We start from the raw sequence: 23,450 nt of genomic DNA on the forward strand, positions 1-23,450 counted from the left end.
TAGTTTCACTGCCGATTTGTGTTCCCGTATTCTGTCTTTTACGGCACGAGTTGTCTGCCCTACATAAAGTCGACCACATGGCCACTTAATTGCATAAATTGCAAATGTGGTATTGCATGTATAAAAACCATGGATCTTTATCGGGGTGCCTTTTCGGGGATGATGTACAACATCGCTTTTAAGGACATTCGAGCAACAGTTACACGACAGGCAAGGGAAGGTGCCCATATTTCTAGGGCGCAAAACCCGTTCTTCCCTTGAACATCCTCCCAAATCTGATTTTACTAGTGTAGATCCTATGGTATTGTTCTTTTTATATGACATAAGTGGCATGTTTTGGAAAAATTCTACCTCAGGGACCCCATCCCTCAATATGCCCCAATGTTTTCGTATGATTTTAGCTACCTCTTGGCTCACTGTATTAAATTTCGAAACAAAGGGGATGCGCTTGAGTTCCCCCTTGTTCTCACATTGGAGACTTGCATGTGAGGCTTCGATTCCCTCACGTTGTTTTTTGAGGAGCCCTGGGGGATAACCTCTCTGGAGAAAATTTGTTTCCATTTCATCTAACCTCTCCTGTTGCAAACTACTCTCTGTCACTATTCGCTTTACGCGAACAAATTGTGATTTCGGTAGCGATTTCTTAGTTTGTATAGGGTGAAATGAATTATAATGAAGTAGAGTATTTCTGTCTGAGGACTTGCGAAACAAATCCGTAGTCAGAGTATCCCCCTTCCTTATAATAGAGGTGTCCAAAAATGCAATCTGTTCACTGCTAGAATTCTTCGAAATTTAATACAGTGAGCCAAGAGGTAGCTAAAATCATACGAAAACATTGGGGCATATTGAGGGATGGGGTCCCTGAGGTAGAATTTTTCCAAAACATGCCACTTATGTCATATAAAAAGAACAATACCATAGGATCTACACTAGTAAAATCAGATTTGGGAGGATGTTCAAGGGAAGAACGGGTTTTGCGCCCTAGAAATATGGGCACCTTCCCTTGCCTGTCGTGTAACTGTTGCTCGAATGTCCTTAAAAGCGATGTTGTACATCATCCCCGAAAAGGCACCCCGATAAAGATCCATGGTTTTTATACATGCAATACCACATTTGCAATTTATGCAATTAAGTGCCCATGTGGTCGACTTTATGTAGGGCAGACAACTCGTGCCGTAAAAGACAGAATACGGGAACACAAATCGGCAGTGAAACTAAAAAAACTAGATCAAGCGGTTTCTAGTCATTTCGCTGAGAAGGGTCATGGGGTCCAGCAATTAAAGTTTCAGGTAATTGACAATATTCCAAAACCTCGACGCGGCGGTGACCGCGTTAAAATGTTGCTAAAAAAGGAAGCACAATGGATACGTCGCCTAGAAACACTGGAACCCCATGGCCTTAATCGCGAATATGACTTACATCCCATATACCGATAGTATTTTAATGATTGTTTTTAATTTTAATATTAGTATTAAATCATTTTGTCCACAAACATTGGTCATTTTTATTGTCTTGCAGATACCATACTATGAGAATTAAATCCTTTACAGGAAGAATAGAATCTACAGGAAATAAGTGGACACTTTTCCATATACTATAATGTATCTGACAATGTTGCCTTTATGTCCCTCTTTTTTGTATCAATCAATTTTGATTGTTGGCACCTAGAGGGCGATCTAATATGTGAGTATAAAACTGTGCAATCAGCAGTAATTTGTTAACTTGACAAAGGGCCACATAGGCCTGAAACGTTGTTCATTCGAGATCCAAGCCAGAGAATGCAATAAAGGCTTTTTAAGAAAAAATACGCTTTGGATTGTGCTGTGATTCTATTTACGTAGCAGTCAGAAAATGACAACAAAATGTAAAAAATCATTGTACACATTTTTGCTTTACATTACGCACCTGGTTTCTCTCAGACATAAGGAACTCCTTCCTTCCACCAGGCAGTCCAAGTTCAATGTAAGTTCTTACCAGGCGAAGGTCAGCACTATTCCCTAAATTAAGAAAGGCTCATTGTTACCAACAAAGTTCCCAGTTCCCATAATTCATAAAGACTTAACTAATACACTACAAATTTATCAGACCTAGTGCGGAATTCTAATGGTTTGGTATAATTCAGTCCTTGCTGGAAGATCAATCTCATTGGCCTATCAATTATATCAATTCCTTATTAACACTGCCTCAGCCAGTTATTTCAATCAACTCGTTCTGACTCATTCTGCAATGATCTTTATGGATTGATAAGTATCAACTGTTCCCAACAATTGTACACAAATCTACTCCTTATTTACATTTATTTATATGTTTTGTCTGCATAACTGGATTCTGGAATGGTTCTTCATTCCTTAATGTCAACTGTATATAACAAGATTTTGTACTAATAAAATCAAAATGGCCTAGATGTACTCAGAAAATAGTTTTTTCATTTTCTGTATATTTTATTAATGAATTAATTATTTTACACAAGTCCTAGTTACGGATTCCCTGGTGCTTTCAAAGAAAGAAAAAAATATGTTAGATTTATTTTTACCATCAAGACCATGCACACAGACAATCAAATGTATTCCTTCATCAGGGTCATCATCTTCCTCCATGTTGAAATATGGAACACTGGAGGCCAACTGAGGGACATCACTGTATAAGAAACCCGGCAGTTTCAACTGCTTCAGCTCTTCTTTAGCCTGCAGAAATCTAATTAAAGACTATTTATTAAATGACTGATAAAAAGAACCTAATTTATTCCAAGATCAAAGCAGAAGCTTTTCTTCCATTACAAACATGCTACCTGACGATCTTCACTGTTACCTGAGGGCATAGTTTTGTATATTCAATACACACTGTCAAAAAGCTACACATAGCAGAAATAAATTCATTTTTAAAGAAGAAGTAAAAATCAGGGAAATGCATTATGCATTATATATTGTTGGACCACAAAAAACCTGAGGGAAATTTAAAATCTAAGGATGTGAAATTGAAGTTTTACTGTATTAATAAATCTGCTCCCAGGTGTTTATTAAGATCTGAAAATGATTAATATGGCTTTAAAATGTTTTTAGTTAATGTATGTATTGCAAGGACTGCAATGATCTTTACTTGTATTAATCTGCAAAAATATTAGTAAGGAGAGACTGTGTTCTTTGCTTATGGACTTACATTGTTTAGCCAATGTTAAACATAGAAGATTAGAGATTGACTATGAAAGTGTTTTTGTGCATGGATGTAATGTGTTTTATTTACCGCTCACCTGCCATTTCACTTTCCTGCAATGGTGGTGCTGGTCCTCGTCATCCCTGGCAAGGTCCCTCAATAGCAGCAGTAAATTCACGGGTCCACACACACTCTATATATTTGCAGTAGGGGACAACTTCCCCCCGGAAACATTGATCTTTCTAGTGATACATTAATAAGAAGAGGGGCCACGTCCCCGACTGCAAATAGGAGTGTGTGTTGGCCCATGAATTTGTGCATGGATGTACACTCACAAACTGTGAAGGAAGAACATTGAAACACCTCTGCATTTCATGTACATCCTATCTGTGCAATATAATGGCATGCTACCAAAACTACGAATGCTCTGCTTCTGATTTAAAGCTGCCTGCTCCTCATACCTGAACAATGGCATTAGAATGAGGTCTAAATGATATCAATATCAACAGCAGTGAATGGCACTATCAATATCACCAGCAGAACATGGCACTAGACACATGATAAACCATAGGTATATTTTTGGACTTTGTAATAGAATACTACCCTATACTGTACAACATTGACCCAATGTATTGCTCATGCCTACAAAGTTCTAAATGTTATAACAGTTGCATTAATTATGCTTAAATCCTAGCTTGTGTATTTTCCTTTAGCTCACAATAGGTACTTACGCTAGCATTAAAGGCTTGGGAGAACTTTCATACCAGGAAAGGGATATTGATGTTGCGCCACCTGGCTGTATTGTGATGGTGTCAATCATGCTCCTGGAAGGAAATGTGGTGCCACAAGGAGAGTCTCTCAACGTGTAGGAAAAACAGCTAGGCGTACAAACACCAGGCATGTTCATAGAATCTCTTAAATACTCAGAGCTTATTTGCTCTGATCTTAAACATGTTTCATTGGCAGAGTCAAATTCAACTTCACATACTGTATCATCAGACCTATATAGTGGGCCATCTGTCTCCTCATAGTAGCCATTCTCAATCATTTCTTCATCTTGTTCTTCCTCATCAATTTCTTCGGAAACTGATGGGCCATCTAGCAAATGCTTTATATTTTCTTTTGCAGTTGCAGCATATTTGACATCATCGCCTGGACTCATTTCAGAAATGTCAGTGCTACTTTGAGATCCAAAGTAATTTTCAACAAAGCCTTGCTTCACCATATCAGAGCTGCTATTAGAGGAAAGATTTGCAGTGCCAGTTTGGCTTTCACCTGTTACTGCAGAGTAGTCTTTTAGTCCAGTTTCACTATAATCTAGCATGCCTTGTTGCAGCCTGTTACCACATGCAACTGAACCAGAAATTATAGAATGCTCTCCAAAAACAATCACTTCCGTATTTGTTGTGCCTTGAGTGGCACTGAGGGGCTTGTCGTGGGTTTGAAGCTCTCTAAAAGTGGTTATGCTGTTTGACATTGGGACAGGAATACTTTTGACTTCATTTGGAGTTTCCTCATCTGAAATGGCAAACTGAAAAAGATCTCGGATACTTGAAAGGGAAGAATGTACTGACATAGTTTCATTGTCAGAAAACACAACACACTGAGGTTGCAAGAGAAAGTTTGATTTTTTGCTGTCAGTCTTTGGCAAGTCAACTTTACCTAAATCTAAAACCGTTTTATTGTCTTTGAATTTACTTTCCGTGACAGATATTTTTGAAGCATCGTCTGGTGAAAGCTCGTCATCATCTGATGGCAATGAGTTGATTGATGTCAAAGATGACTGAATTTCACTCAGTGCGCTGGTACTCTCAGTGCAGTAGGTTTCTACTGCAGTCTTAACATTTGACTCTGGTTTTAGCAACAGATGCGGCAATACTTTGTCTGTCAAAACTGTGCCTGGTGCCGTTGGTTCTTCCACATTTGGCTCTGGATTTGGATGAGTAGAAAAGGAGCTGGGCTCGCTTTCTACACCAGAATCAGAAAACCGCGAAGAAGCACATGTAAGGTTAATATCTGGTAATTTAATGGTGTCACTGCTTACAACAATGTGGACCTCTTTTGAGATAGTGGTTTGCAGATTGCTTTTTACCTTTGAGAAGCTCTCATTTCCAGTCAGTGTGTAATTTGTATCCAGTGCAACATTTTTATTAAATGCAGTGTCCATATTAAGTGATGGTGCCATTCCACAATGCAAAGGAACATGCCCTTGCTCCTGCAATCCATCTTTATTTATACCATCATTACAAATTTCTGGCTTGGAACCCAAAAGAACAGTCACCTTCTCACCCTCAAACGGGTTCTTGTTACATGGCTTAACCACTATTGTCCTTACTCCTGAAGGGATCATGGTTTGACTACCATGGCAGCTTTCTTCAGGAACAACAGTCTGCAGAGCGCTATCCAGTGGTATAAGCCCAGTGCCTGCTTGTTGCATGCTGAGTGTACCTAAAATGGCGGAAGCGGAGAAAGGTGTTAGATTACCAGTATCCCAAGTACTGCTCTGGTTTCTCTTGGTACAGTCAAATGTTGTCAACAGTGGTTTATTTGTGCCTGCATTAGATGATAGAGAGGTATGCCCTTTTTGTAATGTTTGTAACCCAGAGGACTTAGTGTCACTTGGCAGAAAGCCCTGCATGTGGTTACGTCCATCCTTATGACAATGTGAAGGCCTGCCTTCAAAGGGTTTAGACATAGACTCTGCTGTAGCAGCCTTTAAACACTTGTAGCTCACTAAAACCACTGACTCCTTAGAATTTTGTTTTACTATCTTTTTTGGATTCTCATGTTTCATTGATTTCATGAGCTTATTTACTTTTGTTTTTGATTTAGTTTCATCTTCATTTTTACCCTTTTGGGATTTTGCAAGCTGTTTATCACCTTCAGTACACCAAGCAGAAGTTGAGGCACCTTCAGTCCTGACTTTAAGCTCTGGGCTCACAGGCCCACATGCAGATTCCTCGTCATTGTCATGCTTCTCCTGTTTGCTGGAATCCAACCTTTGTAAATTCTGAGCTCCCAACCATGGCACATCCAAATCTGTAGATTAAAATAGAGAAAGGTGGGAAGAATGAAGTTACTAGTACCAAGCTTTATAAGATGCAGTTCTAGTATATTTATTATTGCAGTAAAATTAGATATTTAGGGGAAAATAATATTATATTGTGTATATTGTTGGTAATTCTGGGACAGAACATCGATTCTTGATTGATTAAAAACTTAAATCAGATATCCCAGAACACTCTGTGAATTACTGTGTGCAATGTTCCATGTAATTCCATAATTACTACCTTCCTATACTTGTCATACTGAATCTGTAGCTTACTAATATTTGAATGGTTAAAAATTATAATTTTAGCACTGTATCAATAAATTTATTGTATTATAATAATAATAATCTGGAGATTTGTGGTTAATTTTGTGCATGGATGCGCAGAGAGGAAAAGTTATAATTGACAACTCCTGAAAATAATTTTTTACCTTAAAATTAACTTTTAGTATGATAAAGACAGTAACATTCTGGGACAATTTGCATTAGGTCTTTATTTATTTTTTATTTATTTAAAATATTTAGCTTTTTGTTCTGCAGCTCTTCAGTTTGGAATTTCAGCACATATCCGGTTGCTAGGATCTACCTTAGCAACCAGGCACTGATTTGATTGAGGGATTGGAATATGAACAAGAGAGGGACAGAATTGAAAGATATGTAATAAAAAGTAACAATAACACAGAACAATCGTTATGGCTACTGGAGTCAGTGACCCCTTTTGGGGTCAGTGGGAGGGGTTAGAAGATGAAAGCAAACTAACAACTTAGCAGAGTGGATTGACCAAAAGGGCCTGGTTTGAGTATAATGAACCTTCTGTCCATGAATGTAACAGAACTTTCAGTGTGACAGATGGAAATTGGACCATTATTGTTTGCAATACAATAATGAGGCATGGTATTACAAATGCACTAACGTTAGAGGGCAGCTTGCAGTTCCCTGGCTTTTTCATGTGGTGTGTCCTTCATAGAGTAAATGATAAATCATTTATTATGATTCCATTCTCCAAAACATAGTCTCAAAAGCAAACAATCTCAAACTCTCAAAGGACATCCTCACTACAAATATGAAGCGCAATATTGGAATCACACCAGTTTATCTACAAATGGGTGTACTCCATGGAGCATTGTTCATGTATTTGCTTAATCAATCTCAATTGCATATATACCTTGTTTCAGTGGGACATGCAGTAAGACCAGCATTAGAATAGGTCAGACAGATGCTACGTTCAATAGCAATTATATTTACAATTATCTTTAAATTACAGAAAAATAATTAATGTATATTAAAAATTTACTTAGAATAACATTTAAAATAATAATCATATTCATCAATATTATGATTAGAAACACAACACAACCCTGGCCTAATCTCTACACTTTTTGTTTGCAGTTTTGGGAATTTAGGGATGGAGATGAAATTAGTTTACAAATACTGTTCCAAAAAAACTTGTCCGTGCTGTGTCTTGCTGTGCTACTTTTTTCCTGAAATGAGCACCAACACAGGGAAAACATGTAGTTATTAAATTCACTGGGAGAAGAGGTGTCTAACATTTTGGCACCCCCCACAATGAATCAGAATTTTTTTGTCCATGACTTATCGTACTTTATAATTAAAGGCTTAATAGCCTAATGAATGTGGTGCTCGACAGACTTTCTTAAAGTAAGTGTTATACCTTTATGAAGTTCAAACCCACATACCCACCTAGGGATTAACCACCAAGTTTTGGGTTGACCTGTGCTACAATAACTCAACCTATAAATAGTGCATATTAATTTGGTTGTATATTTTTTCATACATACCTTCCATAATATAATCTAAATACCTATCTTCAAATATTATAGGCAGAGAGGAAAAGTCTCCATCCAGTTCACTGCACTCGATGGGAAGTGGAGGGAGAGAACTAAAGTATGAAGAGTTTTTTACAGCTGTGGACATCTGAAGATGACTTTGGGCACTGAAAAAAAGAAAATGATTTTTGTTCAGAAATTTTTATGACATTTTCTGTTTTGTTAAAGTTCCCTCTTTCTTAGTCTTTAGAATTCAGATCTTAAGTATTTCAGTAAGCTTGCAAGGTATAATGAATAGTTGGGAAAGAAAGAACTTATCTAGAAAATGGCATTTCAATCTACTCTTTAAGAAGTTAGTAACAATGTATCATATCCTGCTTCTAAATAGGACCAAATATTGGTAGCTGCCCTAAACAATTAGCAAGAATACAAAAACAAATACATTTCTTTTTCCTGTACTAATACAGGAGTATCTTTGGAATATGACAAATCATAAGATCATCATGGAGTGAATCTCAAACTAATGCAGACTACACTGCACTTTTCTACAAACTACTGGCCAGTTTCTCTACTTTGGTTTGCCTCCAACAAGCTGGAAAGACTTTTTTTACAACCACCTGGTGCATATCATAATCTAAAGCTCCATACTTGACCCCTACAATCTGGAAACATTCAACAGAAATGATCTACCCCATAGTAGCCAAGGGTATTCTAAGGATGTCACACAAAGTTGCACCTCAACTTTTCTCCTCCTGAGTTGGAGAGAAGATGAAGAGAAGCCAATGCACTTCCCTACACTCTCTGTACTGAGAATCATAGTACGGGTTTTCTCAATATTTGCTCTAAATGCCTGCACACTGTCCAACACTGTAAAGACATGGCAGAGCAGAGTGGAGTGCATTGACTTCTCTTTGCCTGCAGAGAAAATTCTGGTGAAAGGAAGCTGAGGCACACGGTGATTAGGCATTAGCCTATTGGTCACTATTTTGTATTAATCCCCTTTGCTATTTTTGCAGCTTTTCACACAGCTCATCACCTACTCCTCCTAGATATGTTGTACTCTTCTTACATTTGTGACACAACTCTTTCCTGGTTAACATCTTATGGACTGTTCCTTTAAAGTTGCTTTTTCTAGTTAGACATCCAACTCACTCCCTCTAGCTCTGCTGGCATTCTTCAAGATTTTGTTTTAGCGCTCTAATGATATGCCTGTGCTAATAGCATACATTATAATGACCCCAGACCCCCGTTTCTGTGCTATTACATGTCACAGACTGCCTTTCTGCAATCTTCTCTTGAATATTACAGAATTACCTTAAAGGGGAACTAACGTCTAAAATAGAATAATGCTACAAATGCTGTATTTTGTATACTTAACATAAACATGAACTTACTGCACCAGAACAAATAAAACAAATGATTTACGCTTCCAAAGTTGGCCACAGGGGGCTATCATCTTGTAACTATGTTAAACATTTTTGCAAGACCAAAACTACACACATGCTCAGTGTGGTCTGGGCTTCAGTTGGGAGGTTAAGATTAGGGATTGTCATAAATGATCAAAACAGCACAAGACAAATAATATCTGCCAGAAGCCGATATAGCAAGACTGATTAATAATCAGAATATGCAGACTGCACTGGGTCAGCGGGTACAAATCTATACAAAATTGCCAGCTGCTTTATAGGGAAACAAAGCTGCTCGAGTTCTGGGAAGTTAGGCAAAGGGGGCCTCCCCCCTGCCATTTGAAAGTACGATCGTTTCCCTACAATCCCCCATAGTTAGAGACAGTCTGAAGTTTCCTATCTGCAGCAGTCAGAGCAAGAAAATGAAGGGGGAATTTCACTACATACAGTCAGGTTTCTTAAAAAAATGGCAGACATTTTTTAATTAATGCATATTGGAGATAGATTTCTTTTTCATTAAAGAAAGTAAAAATGGGATTTTATTTTTTTGACTTTACATCCCCTTTAAACTGACCATGCCATGGACCTATTCCCTTCCTACCAAGCTTTTAAACACTCCCTAAAGACCTAATCAATTTTAGGAAGGCTATTTGATTCACCCTGGGTTCAAAAGTCAACATAGTTCAAAAGTCACAAAGGGAAATTAAATCCTTGCAGTAACTTAGACAAGGATTTCCATTCTTTTAGATTGTAAGCTTTTGGAAGAAGGGCAAACTAACCCTACAGTCTCATTAATAAATTGTTAGACCCCCTCTCAGCCTGCATAATAATTTTGTCCACTTTTAACAAAAAAAGATAACAGTGGTATGTCTTTCATTTCCCAGGAACATCTGGGGTGTTTTCTGAACTAAGATTTTTAGTGAAGCAATATTCAATTGTGAAAAACGGACTGTGCAAAAATTTGGGTAACCTTGTAATTTTGCTAATTTGAATGCATGTAACAACGGCTCAATACTGATTACTGGCAACACCAAATTGGTTGGATTAGCTTGTTAAGCCTTGAAATTCTTAGGCAGGTGTGTCCAATCATGAGAAAAGGTATTTAAGGTGGCCAATTGCAAGTTGTGCTTCTGTTTGACTGTCCTTTGAAAAGTGACAGCATGGGATCCTCAAAGCAACTCTCAACAGATCTAATAACAAAGATTGTTCAGTATTATGGTTTAGGGCAGTGATCCCCAAATTTGCAAATTTAACTGAACTGGAGAGATTTTGTATGGACGAATGGTCAAAAATACCGCCATCCAGAAACTAGACACTCATCAAAGTCTATAGGAGGCGTCAAGAGGCTGTTATATTTGCAGAAGGAGGCTCAACTAAGTATTGATGTAATAGCTCTGTTGGGGTGCCCAAATATATGCACCTGTCTAATTTTGTTATGATGCATATTGCATATTTTCTGTTAATCTAATAAACTTTATGTCACTGCTGAAATACTACTGTTTCCATAAGGCATGTTATATATTAAAAGGAAGTTGCTACTTTGAAAGCTCAGCCAATGATAAACAAAACTCTAAAGAAATAAGAGGGGTTCTCAAACTTTTTCATATGACTGTAATGATATTATTGGAAAACACTGATGGAAAACACTAAAAAAAATGATGATGCACAAATAAAGCTTAAGGAGCTGTTTTATTGTAACCTACCTAAGAGATTTGCTTTTTTCTAATGAACGCATAACTTTAAATTATGAATTCTACACTATAGGAACTCTATCACAAATCTGTTTGTGAAAGCCAAATTTTCCCATTTAAGTAGCAAAAACCCTCCTCTCAACACATACTTAATAAATAAAAGCTACGACTTATTTTAGAGTCAACGTGGGCAGGATATTGGAGGTATCAATACCATACTCACTGCAGTTCCTGATATGCAAGGGCTGCTTGTCGAGGGTGCTCAAGACAAAAGAAAGCCTCAGCAAATCTACGCACCTGTAAAGACGCAAATGACTTTTAGAACTTGTATGATAATATTGACAAAGACATAAATCTTTATTAACTAAAAAGGGAGAAAAAAAGACAAGCCAACAACCTTTTGTTTTTGCAAGTAGATTAACAGAATATGCCGCTTATTGCCAAATAACAGCAGCACAGCATAGTTTAAGAATTTTTTTCAAGTATTAATGATCCCAGTATCTGCTTATGTTAATGAGAGAAGGACCAAGAAATGCCTAGCTGCATGATGAAGAATATGGGAATGGCTCCTTTCTACTTGATAGTATCAGCTGCCACAGGTTGTTCAAAGGACAATGCATTTTTTTTCAATATCACATGGGGAGTATAAACTAAAATGTGGTTAGCCTTCTCTCAGTTTATTTTAGTTTTTTAGACACTTGAGACAAAGGTAGATTTTAACATTTCCACTTTCACAAACTTCAACCTACTTCATTGTGGATGCTGAGAATTGCTGTGGTTAAATACTCGAGCCACGCGAAAATGCGCACAAAGACATTTTTTGAAGGATTTTGCAATTTGAGTATTTTACCTACAGCTATTATCTGCACCCATAATGCCAAGGCATATTGTCAAAGCAACATTCTGCAGGAGACAAAACGTTATGTGTCTTGTCCTTAGTAATTAACAATAAATGTGAAGAATTTTGACGTTAAGTGTCCCTTTAATTACAGTGTGAAAGATATTTATTCTTGCCAACAGATTTACCATCCTTAGAAACAAACCGTAGATGTTTTAAAGTCAGCAGAGGCATTCGGTCCTTATACAAGACAGCTAGGGTCTTGCAATATTCAGGCACAAAGATGCAGTGATTGCTTACCCGTAAAATGTGGTGCTGCTGTGAAATAAAGGTTGTAATTTCGTCTTGCAAGACAACAACTTCAAGGAACTGTCCCCACAAAGCCATAAGAAGAGAGCAAAGCTGTGCAAGGTTCATATTTATCAGTTCTGCCAGTTCATCAGGATTTTCTATTTTCTGGGGTACAAAAAAAATAATCCTTTTCTTCATGGAAAAACATACTTAGCTCCAAGCAAAAGGTTCAAGTACTAAAACATCATTTTGTTGTTCAGGAAGCAAAAATATGACAAGTGCAACAGTTAAGGGTTAAAACACCATTATTGGTGGATAGTGAGGAAATTGCTACTTTAAAATTCACATGCCCCATAGAGTTTATCTTCAGAAAATAATTCTAATTAAAAAATAATTTAATTTTTTTGTCAGAAGTGCGTATACCAAGTGCACTGCCTAATTCTTGTGCACAAGCAGTTGAAAGAATATGACGCTCCAGCAGATTAAGAAACTTTTAGAAGATTATTATATTAAGGCCTTGCGGGCTAACACAGCAGGATGTACAATGAAATCAGGTATAGGAACATGAATAAATGCTGGCTCCTTTATGCTTTAATTGAACATGGTCCATGCATACATATTTAACAACTTCATTCCTTAGTGTCAATCTGAATGTTTAGATTAAATTGGGTGAGAGACTAGACACCACTTATAGAGTATAGATGAGCTTACATACCTTCACTTCTTCACATAATTCAGTGAGGCGAACATCAACATCAATTTTTTCTGAAAAGAATGAAACAGTACATGTAAATAAAGCAGGAAAGCATAAAAGGCAAAAGAAAACAACCCTTACTAGCCACAGAGTATTATATCAATGTACCTACATTGCAATGAAAAACATTATCTGCCCTTTATGGCATGGCAATAAGAATTCCTGTGCTACCCCCACACAAGAGCTTGTGCTCTAAGGATTTCTTTAAATGTTCTCTTGACAATCAATTTTAATACACAGAACAAAGTCCAGTAAGCCTGCCTATTGTACTTAGAGGCATACAGACTGTTTCTACTGGATTTAGTGAATTGCCTGTTATACATTACATATGCAAGAAATAAGCAAAAAGTGGATAGGCAATATAAGTGTGTAACCTTTGTTTTTAGTTTTTATGGAATTTTCCAGATTTGGGAAAGTGATTAGTAATACTGCACTATACATTTTAAGATTAGACATATTTACACTACTGCATTGTTTTTATGACAGTGCCCTACTTTCATTTGCTTACACTAAATAGAGAATTGAGGTGTTGACATGCTAAATAATTCATACTCTTTGATTAGCTACAGAACGGACATAGCGGGGAAAAAAATCAATGCTACTTCAGTCTGTATAAATGAGATCATTATAGATATGATTTCATTTTTACATTTTCTCTTTGAGATCAAACAACAATTCACTAGTAAATTTTGGAAAGACGTGTTCACTTAATAAATTGGTATCATTGCATCTAGCAGTGGGGGTTACTACTGGGTATTTTTATACTGTAATAAATTAAGAACTAGTAACCTAAACACCCAAAGACATTTTGTCATGGCCAAGAAATGACAAGGTTTAGAGGGACCAAATGATATTTGCTTGTCTACCATGCTGTTCCTCAAAACAGTAATAGGGCAATATCTTAAGTCTCAACAAATAAACAAGTAAATTACAGTGAACGATTACATTGCACGAATAATTTCTTGGCATTTTTCACTGTCACTGCCACTTTGTTGTTTAGGCCTCAAACTTCAAGCCTGGTACACACAACATCTAAACTCCAATAGTTCAACTATCTAACTGCTAGAATGAACATAATTTAATAAGATGAAATACATTTTTATAGCATCTGCTTATGGTGTATTATGCTTCTGAGCGCCCAAATTGGCTCCAAGACCTCGGCTCCTGATCAGCCTGGATCTGCAAAAGGTTGCGTTTAACTAGTACCTGCTTCTCTCCTAAATGAGCAACACCAAATCAAAGTCTCCCAAGACCCTGTAGAACTGCATGCCTATATATTCCTGAGCTTGCAACTGCCCAGTTTATACCAGTAACACTTTTAAATGTTTGTCCCTTTTGAAAAAAATTAGGGTGGCTGACATCCTGGCACTCATGCCTGCATCTTTTGACCATGGGAGAGGTGACCTCAAGTTTAAATCTTTGCTAATCATATGCGCAATAAATAAGTTCAGTAAATAAGTTCTGTATCCATCCTCTTTCTCTTTTCTTGTTATTATAACTTTCTGATGTTATGTTTTGTAAATTGAAAAATAAAATCTTTAAAAAAAAAAAAAAAAGTTCTGTATAGACAAACCCTAAGCAGTAGATCTTTTAGGCTTTAATATATGGAGCAGCACACTATACATGTAAACTAAAAGTGTATGTGATTTTATTTTCTTGAAAATGCAAGAAATAAAATGATACTTTTAATTAAAAGAATAGGCAAAAAGTATGCGAGGCAGAAACCTTATTCATCCAGTTCATCATAACAAGGGTGTATGCTGCAGCCCCTTTAAAAGTTTAAGAGAAATATCCTCAACATATTTGAAACAAAGGACTTCCAAATGTTTTCAATGATGTGATAAAAATAGTAACTCTCGTGATCAGGAATGTAACAACTGTGTCCAGCTAGTACCTTTTTTGAGCCACTAGGTAAATCATTCACAATGTCTTTAAGGAATCTAACTTTAGGTGCTACTAAATAAACACCCCTGTTTTATTATTACATCTAGTTAGGCTGCCTCTGCTTATTTCTTCATATTAGTATTCTTTTTTGTGTGTGTGGGTTGGAAGTATGCTTTCAAGAACGGATTCCTATTGAAGCCAATAGAAGTCATGGTTCTTATCCAAAATAATGTTAGTTAAATATAGAAATCAAAGTCTGTTCTTAATCCTGACCTCTTCTAGTTGCCCATCTTTTATCTACCCTGCTTTGGTGATAGATGCTTGTTTGTTCTTAGGATAGTGTGATTACAGCAATAAAGTATTTTGTGATTTCCGACTAATTGCTGCTCTACTAGAACCTGCAAATTCACTTTGCTTTGCCCTCTCAATTTTGTAAATTTCTGAGTATATATTTGACAGAACGATAAGATATTTATCAGGGTCAGGGAAGCCTGAAAAATCATGAAAAGACAGTTTGTATTTACTTAATATATTCTGTAAGACTATCTTTAGAAACATACCCCGAGTGGAATCTCGCTGGGCCGATGAATGTTTTCTTCTGAAGAGACGGTCATAAAGAACCTGCATGCGGGACTTGGCTGATTGCAAGGATGGCACACATACAAACTAATTAATCTCTTTGATTTCTGTGCTTTATGACTAAATTTATAGTACAAAGTCTATTACAGAGGTTTGAAAGCTAGTGAAAAGAGGTCAGTCAAGTAAAGCACAGAGAACTAGTTGGTTTAGTAAGTTTTTCTATGATGTACATTGATTTAATTCTGCTGATTAAATGGCTGGACTACATTTTGTTTGTTAATAAGGAGTAACAATGAATTTAGGAAAGTACAAACCAAATGTCATGTGTGAAAGGTGATCACATAACAACACATAAGGGATGACAAATGTACATCATAAAACAAAGAGAAGGGGGGAAAAAGGAGGAAGAAAAAAAAAAGATGCTGGTAATCTATCAGCTAAGAGAGACGTAATATAACCATATGTAGATTTGCAACAGCACCCGGTACTCATATACCCACAAGCATTACTTCTTATGTGCTGTATAATGGCAATGTAAAGTAAGAATGTCATATACCCAGTGAACAAAGTAACTCATGATAATCTGAAATGGCTAATGCTCACTATGTAAAAAATATGTGTGCCTGTGTATGGTGTTGCTGCAGTGTCTGCTAAATTGTGCCTTGATAAAAGTAGATTGTTAGTAGTGTTAGCACAAGATAAGCACCCAGTCCAATATTTCTCACTCACTATCCTATAAAAAAGTCAAGCAACATAATGAGAAAAACAAACGTTTACAGTGCAAAACAAAGCTCATGCAATAACAACATACAAGTACAGACATTTATGAAAGAAAATAAAAAATATGGCAAAAAAATATGTATTTGCTTTTCAGTTTTTAATCAGGGAGCTAAATTAATGTCCATATTTTGTTGTTATGACTGAATTAGGCCACTTTTATATTTACTCGTTATGTTTGTATCTTTGGATCTTTTAGAACAGGCAACTGCATTATAGGCCAGCTACTCGACTTAAAGGGATTCTGTCATGATTTTTAGAATTTACTTTTTATTTCTAAATTCCAAGGTTTAAATTGCAAATAATGCACTCTACTATTTAAAACGTTATTCTTGAACCAAAAAAATGTATTTTTTATAGCTGTAATATTGCTGTGGAGGCAGCCATCTCAGTGCATTGTACCTGATTCTGAGCTTTGAGAAGGATCCAGTACTTCAGGATGGAACTGCTTTGAGACAGCTATTGTTTCTCACCTTCCCATTGTATTATACCACTGCCCTAGGTCATGTTTGCAGTGCTAAAAATGCTCCCTAGCAGGAAAAAAACAGGGGTTTTCCTGCTTTGGTGCTATGTTCATGTCTACTACTAGGTGGGGCTAAGGAGCACTTTTAGCAATGTAAATAACCATTCAGCAGAGGTGATGGGCTGCTGGGAAGGCAAAGGAGGGGGTGATATCATTCCAACTTGCAGTGTAGCAGTAAAGAGTGACAAAGGAAAACTATACCCCAAAATGAATACTTAAGCAACATATATCTTATATCAAATAAAGTGGCATATTAAATATATATACCAGTTTGGTAAGATTCTTTAAGTAATTATTGCCCTTTTACATATTTTGCCTTGAACTCCCGTTTAGTGACGGTCTCTGTGCTGCCTTAGAAGTCACCTGACCGGAAATACTACAATACTGCAAAAGACAGAACTCTGTCTGTTAATTGGTTCATGTGACCTAACATGTATGGTTTGTTTGTGTGCACCGTGAATCGTACGATCCCAGGGGGTGGCCCTTATTTTTTTTTTAAATGGCACATACTACTAAATAAGTAGGGTTTTACATATGAGCTGTTTTATATTTTTATAGAGACCTACATTGTTTGGGGGGGGTATAGTTATCTTTAAAGTTTATCAGAGCACAAGTCACATGACCTGACAGCTCCTGTGAAACTGAAAATATGTCTAGCCCCGTTTCAAAATTAAATTTAGCTTTTTTAAAAAAAACAGATTTCAGTGCAAAATTCTGCTGGATCAGCACTATAACTGGTGTGTTTTGAAAAAAACATGATTTCCGCGACAGTTTCCCTAACTATAAAAAAGGATTGCTGAAATTGCCAGCGGTGCAGCATAAAATCGAAATTGTTTTTCATTTCTTTTCAATCTGTGGGAAATAAATAAGCCACAGATCTGAAGAACTGGCAATATGTGTGACACTGAACAGAAGCATTTCACATACCAAGTTCCAGCTTAAGAGAGGGCGGTAGCTCCTTTGAAACTGTGATGAAATAGCTGTCCAGTCCCTTGAAAACATGGAGCAAGCAGGCACAGAGCGTAGAATGGAAACTGTAGGCATGTTGTAAGAAGCAGTCTTGGACTACAAAGCTGTTGCCCTAAAAAAAAAGAAATACTAAAGGATGTAAAAAGTGGTTAAAGTATGTAATAAATGACAGAAACCTTCTTTCACCTCCTTCCTGTGCTCTTAGCCCATGTCACTTAATCTCTGTAACAGGCATATATTTATTTTTTATTCATTGCAAGTCCCCTGTAGAAAGGTACAGTACTGCACCTATAAGCATGCATACCAACAATATAGGAAGCATTTGCACTTTCAGAGTCTGCAAAATAATGCTTATTAATAGGCTTGTAATTAATTGCCTTGTCAAGCCACATATGTGTATTTTGCCTAAGAGGAGCAAAATAACCTTTGGGATATTAAAGAATCACCTTTAAATAATGGCTGAAAAGTAAGCCTGATATGTTTTTTCTTTCATAGCTACTTTTATGGGCAGAATTAATATAATAGTTTTTAGCGTAAGCAGGAACTACTACAAGTAACAAGTCCATAATTAAAGTCCACCATTTCCTCTTTCTATTCTGCCAATTTTTCAATTAAATTGTTATAAATGCAGTCTATAAAATGCCTTAGACCACCTCATGTGCCTAGAACATACTGTTAACTTGAATATTCTACATCTGCAGTGTTTTGCATTTATGGCCTTCCTCATTTGTCTATGCCACCTGAGCAGCTAGGCCAATTGCCAGCTTCTTGTAAGGTAGGAAAGCTATAGATTGGATGTGGTTAGCCAGGCTCAGATCTATTTTTAAAAACTGCTTTCAGCTATGGAATTTGTTGTGTGGATGTGATGTTGTACCAATTGCCACATAAACCAGGTTTTCATGGCACATTTGTTGGCACTTTTGTGACATCACTGCTCAACCAACTTTTTAATTTTCCTGTGGGCAGTTTCTCTTTAGAATTATTAATTTACTGGGATGTTCCTGTTCCCCATTGCCAGTCTCCTTAGCCCCTACGACTTTAATACATGGCCGTATGGTCCTGACAATAACTGATGCACAAGAGCACACATCCCATAGATTATGATTTTTGTCTTTGGTGATTATCGTAACAAAACATAGAACGTGTTTAATATGCGATTACTTCTAATGAATTACCATAAACTATATCAAGAATGGATCTAAGAGCTACTGTATAAGCTTTACTGTACTTGCTGTTAGAGATATTTTGAGTAAAATTATACATGCCTATAAAAAATGACAATTTATTTAAAAATGTTGTTTATTTTATCAGAACATAAGTTAAAAATATAATATAAAATATACATTTAAGCGTATTTACTTACATCTGCTGATAACTGCTTTGTGTAGTTACTGCCAAACACTACACTTTCCAGTGTTGGAATCGAGGACTCCTTGCTCTGTGCTGGTGCATTTCGGTTTAACCATGTATTTTTCATCACTCGATGAAAGCTGTTAAAAAAGTTACAACCTTTTTTTTTAAAAAAAACAAAACACATTTGTACTTACTACATCACACTTTATAAAGTTTTCATTTGCCTGTAACTTTATTGTTCAATGAAATTAATACTTTCATGTTTTATAGTCAAGTATTCTCATCATAATCGTACGCAAATTACCTAGAGACTCTTACCTATTGGTTATCCCTGGTTAAAACAGTACCATAGCATACTGCACACAGATGTTTTTAAAGCTGTATATCTAATGCAAGACTTATTGCATATGTAGGATTTCTCTGCCAGCAATTTCAAGAAGGTGGAGAAACAGCCCACTCCCTTATTATTATGAATGAAAAGGACCTGTCAATGCATGAGCAGTGACAGATGGCTTCCATTTCTATTAATGACAGGAGAACTGGAAGGGTCATTAGGCAAATTTTAGCCAATGGAGAAATGCTATATGTGCCAGACAACTAACTATCCCTTGCATTACAAATATGGCTTTATAATTGTTACACGTCAATGTGTCAACTGGATTTCATTTTTTTATCATATGTGGTTATTTAGATTTTTATTCCGCAGCATTCCAGTTTGCAATCTGGTTGCTAGGGTTCAAATTACCCTAGCAACCACACATTGATTTGGATAATAGACTGGAATATGATTAGGAGAGGGCCTGAATAGAAAGAGGATTAATAAAAAAGTAGCAGTAATAATACATCTGAAGCTTTAGCGAGTATTTTTTTTAGAAAGTTCAGTGACCCGCATATGAAAGCTGGAAAGAGTCAGAAGAAGAATGCAAATAATTCAAAAACTATAAAAAAAAAAAAAAGCAAAAATAAAGGCCAGTGGAAAAGTTGCTTAGAATTAGCCATTCTTATAATTCTATAATATAGTAAAAGTTAACTTTACCTTTAAACACTACACTTTGTTACCAATAGTCAGAATTTTGATCTGCCCCCCCCCCCATATTATATCAATCCATTTTATAACTACTAGGGAAAGCCTCAGTATTCACCCTTCGGTGCAAGTAGCTTGCCTGTTTATCATTTAATTTATAAACAATGTGATGTATTTTTCAGATATTTTTTTTTTTACATTTTCAACATTTCTATCAATTTCAATGTAGAATCAAATGCTGTATGCATTTACCTTATTAACGGCTGATGTAATGCAACTAAGGAGCCATGAATTACAACAGATATCACAGAGAGGTGGAAGTAATCAAACATTACATTAATGTGGTCATGAAGGCCTCTTTGGAGGTTTAAGTGCAGCTTTAAGCTTCGGCTGCTAATAAGTTGCAAGGCGTTTGGGTCATTTGGTCTGTGTAGGAAAAAACAAAAACATATTTCAGTCAACACATGCACAAACAAGATATTTGTTTTTATCTTAGTTTTGTAACCATCTCAACATCCCAGAATTAAATATACCACATACCTAGCTCATTTTGGAATTGTACAACTCACTCAAATTAAGTCACAATTTAAAGTGAGACTAAACCTATATTACAAATTGATCCAGAATGAGAGAGGTTTGACATTTATGCAATCTACGTCCAATGCACAAAAGGTGCATACAGCATTTGTGTGTTACCTGTATCAACATAATAAATAAGATCAATCTACATAGTTGTTTTTATGGTATAGGGATGTTTTTAACCAATGGTATGATACTTTTAAGAATAAAATGTATTCCTTGTACGCAATTATATTGGATTTCAAAGTTGCAAGCTTCAACCTTATGGTTTATAGGTTACAACAATTGTTCGGTGTTAATTTATGCAATCTAATATAACTGCTATTACCCTTATATTATCTGCTATATAGGCTAATATATAGTCTCTGTTGTGTTTTAAATGGTACATTTAAACAGAAAAATTCCAAGTGCACGAAACTCACAAGGTTATGTATTAATCTAACTTGAGGCTTAAAATAAAGTTCTCAGTTATTTTACAAGCCTGTCTGTGGGATCCGTGAGTGCCTGCCATTTTCTGTTTTCTGTGTTTTAAATGGGCCAAACACAGACCATCTCATTTGGCAATGTCACAAAACTAAGATATTTGACTAATTTTGCCCACCCAAAAGGTAGGCCAGGTGATTCAATGAGTGCCACACTCCCCAGTTAAGTATGGCCCCAGTAATGTAAGGTTTTTTAATGTTAAAATGTTCACCTTTGAGTTTGTTTTTGGAGAGAGTGATTTTGCAGTTGGTGTCCATTCGTTGTTATTTGCGTTTTTTGAGTTATTTAGCAGCTTTCCAGTTTGCAATTACAGCAATCTGATTTCTAGGGCCCAAATTATTCGAGCAACCATGTACTGATCTGATTAAGAGAATGCAATAAGAATAGGAGAGGGCATGAATAGGAAGATGAGTACTAAAAAGTAGTGCAAAAACACCCAGGTCAATTCACAAAGTGTAAATAGTTAATTTCTTACATATCACTTGGCAGTGTCCCATTATTGTCTCCAAACCCCATGCAGGCCACAGAGGGACACTGCCAAGTGGTATGTAAGAAATTAACTATTTACACTTTTTTAATTGACGGGTGATTTTTCACTAATAAATGTCTGAACGTGTGAGTTAACATGCACTTTTGCAGTGATATTATTGCATAATGCTATTGGACCCAAGCATAGCTTTAACCATATTATATTTGATTATATAAGATATATAGGACTAAAAAGTAGCAACAAGAATAAGGGGCCCGTTTATCATGCTGTGTAAAAAGTGGAGTGAAGCAATACCAGTGATGATGTCCAGAGCAACCAATCAGCAATTAGATTTCAAGAGTTAGAAAACAAATTTGCTAAGAGCAACATCAGCTGTAATGTTTCACTATACATTTTAGATAGCATGATAAATGGAGCCCTAAGGGCTCTTACACACGGCCGTTCCGACCTGCGCTCCCCTGCGTTCCGTTTGTTGGCGTTCAGCCGCAGGGGAGCGCAGGAATAGACGCAAGTAATGATTTGAAATGGGGCTGTACTCACTCAGGCGCGTGTAGGCGCCGAACGCAGGTTCAGACGCAACATGCTGCATTTTTCCTGCGTTCGGCGCCTACACGCGCCTGAGTGAGTACAGCCCCATTTCAAATCATTACTTGCGTCTATTCCTGCGCTCCCCTGCGGCTGAACGCCAACAAACGGAACGCAGGGGAGCGCAGGTCGGAACGGCCGTGTGTAAGAGCCCTAAATGTTTAGCCTTACAGAGCATGTTTTTTAGATTGTGTCAGTGACCCCTATTTGAAAGCTGGAAAGAGTCAGATAAAGTTAAATAATTAAAAAAAAATAATGAAGACCAATTGAAAAGTTACTTAGACTTGGCCATTCTAGAACATACTACAAGTTAACTTAAAGTTGAACCATGTCTTTAATCACACATCAGTTAAGAGGGGGTATTTGTACACAGACACAAGTATGGGGAGAAGTGCACAGAGGTTTCATTATACTTACGAATAATCAGTGTCTGTGAAGTATAAGTCAATGAACATTTGGAAATTCAGTTCATTAAGAATCTCTTCGATCTGTCAACACAGTAGAGTACAAATATTAATTCTAGTATGGGGTTTACAGCTAGCAAATAAAATCCCGCAGCTCTTCTCACGATTTTAAGCATTTGTAAAAATAAAACTTACCTTCCTTTCATCCAGGAGCATTTTAATTTTGAAGATCATAACATCGTTAACTGTAATCTCTTCATTCTTGTAAAGGATTTGAAATATTTTACTGAAAACTACTGTATCTTGGACTGATGCTGGAAAGGCCAAATCACCTAGACATAGAATATTTTAAAGAATGTAAAGATAAAACTAAAATTGGACAGAGGGATGCAAATACAGGTGATGGACGCAGAATATGGAATTATTTATATATATTACATTGTGGATAATGGGAATGCCATGGTTGTAGAGCATTCTGCAAAATGGACTGTGAACTTACAGAGGTCATGCAAGACTGTACATATACTGTGCCATGTGGAATACGAAAAATTGCAGGAAGAAAAGCACCATTGGGAAACATTTATCAAAGGCACCATTGGGTGAAATAAATAATATTCTTGCACCTAGGTCTTACTGCAAAGAGCACAGCACTGGTGGGTAAAAGAAAGCCCTATCCTTACTGTCTGCCAAATGGCTCGCAGGAAGAAAGCGGCTCCTTTGCATCCTAGCCCACCAAACTTTTTTTTATATTTTTATATATTTTTTTTATAAATCTACATTAATCAGTGCTGTGAAATATGTTGCACCTCTGGTTGCTTTGGTTTTGTGTGCAAA

The 23,450-nt window shown here is 36.6% G+C and overlaps 1 protein-coding gene across 6 annotated transcripts in view; it reads right to left on the reverse strand.

Moving 5' to 3' along the window:
* The window catches only part of LOC108716929 (protein FAM135A), a 64,731-nt gene that overhangs the window by 14,215 nt on the left and 27,066 nt on the right, over window positions 1–23,450 (reverse strand). For 3 of the 6 annotated variants that reach the window (XM_018263517.2, XM_018263516.2, XM_018263515.2), the window contains 13 exons: window positions 22,812–22,948; window positions 22,630–22,700; window positions 20,328–20,501; window positions 19,062–19,188; window positions 17,657–17,810; window positions 15,411–15,488; window positions 12,928–12,977; window positions 12,222–12,377; window positions 11,307–11,380; window positions 7,999–8,153; window positions 3,882–6,189; window positions 2,534–2,694; window positions 1,906–1,997 (listed from right to left, as the gene is read on the reverse strand). In XM_018263517.2, the coding sequence (XP_018119006.1) occupies window positions 1,906–1,997; window positions 2,534–2,694; window positions 3,882–6,189; window positions 7,999–8,153; window positions 11,307–11,380; window positions 12,222–12,377; window positions 12,928–12,977; window positions 15,411–15,488; window positions 17,657–17,810; window positions 19,062–19,188; window positions 20,328–20,501; window positions 22,630–22,700; window positions 22,812–22,948 (3,737 nt within the window). The remainder of the gene's footprint in view (window positions 1–1,905; window positions 1,998–2,533; window positions 2,695–3,881; window positions 6,190–7,998; window positions 8,154–11,306; window positions 11,381–12,221; window positions 12,378–12,927; window positions 12,978–15,410; window positions 15,489–17,656; window positions 17,811–19,061; window positions 19,189–20,327; window positions 20,502–22,629; window positions 22,701–22,811; window positions 22,949–23,450) is intronic. The other 3 variants (XM_018263522.2, XM_018263521.2, XM_018263518.2) reach the window with 3 other exon arrangements.

The sequence above is a fragment of the Xenopus laevis genome, chromosome 5L, assembly GCF_017654675.1.
Source record: "Xenopus laevis strain J_2021 chromosome 5L, Xenopus_laevis_v10.1, whole genome shotgun sequence".
NCBI lineage: Eukaryota > Metazoa > Chordata > Amphibia > Anura > Pipidae > Xenopus > Xenopus laevis.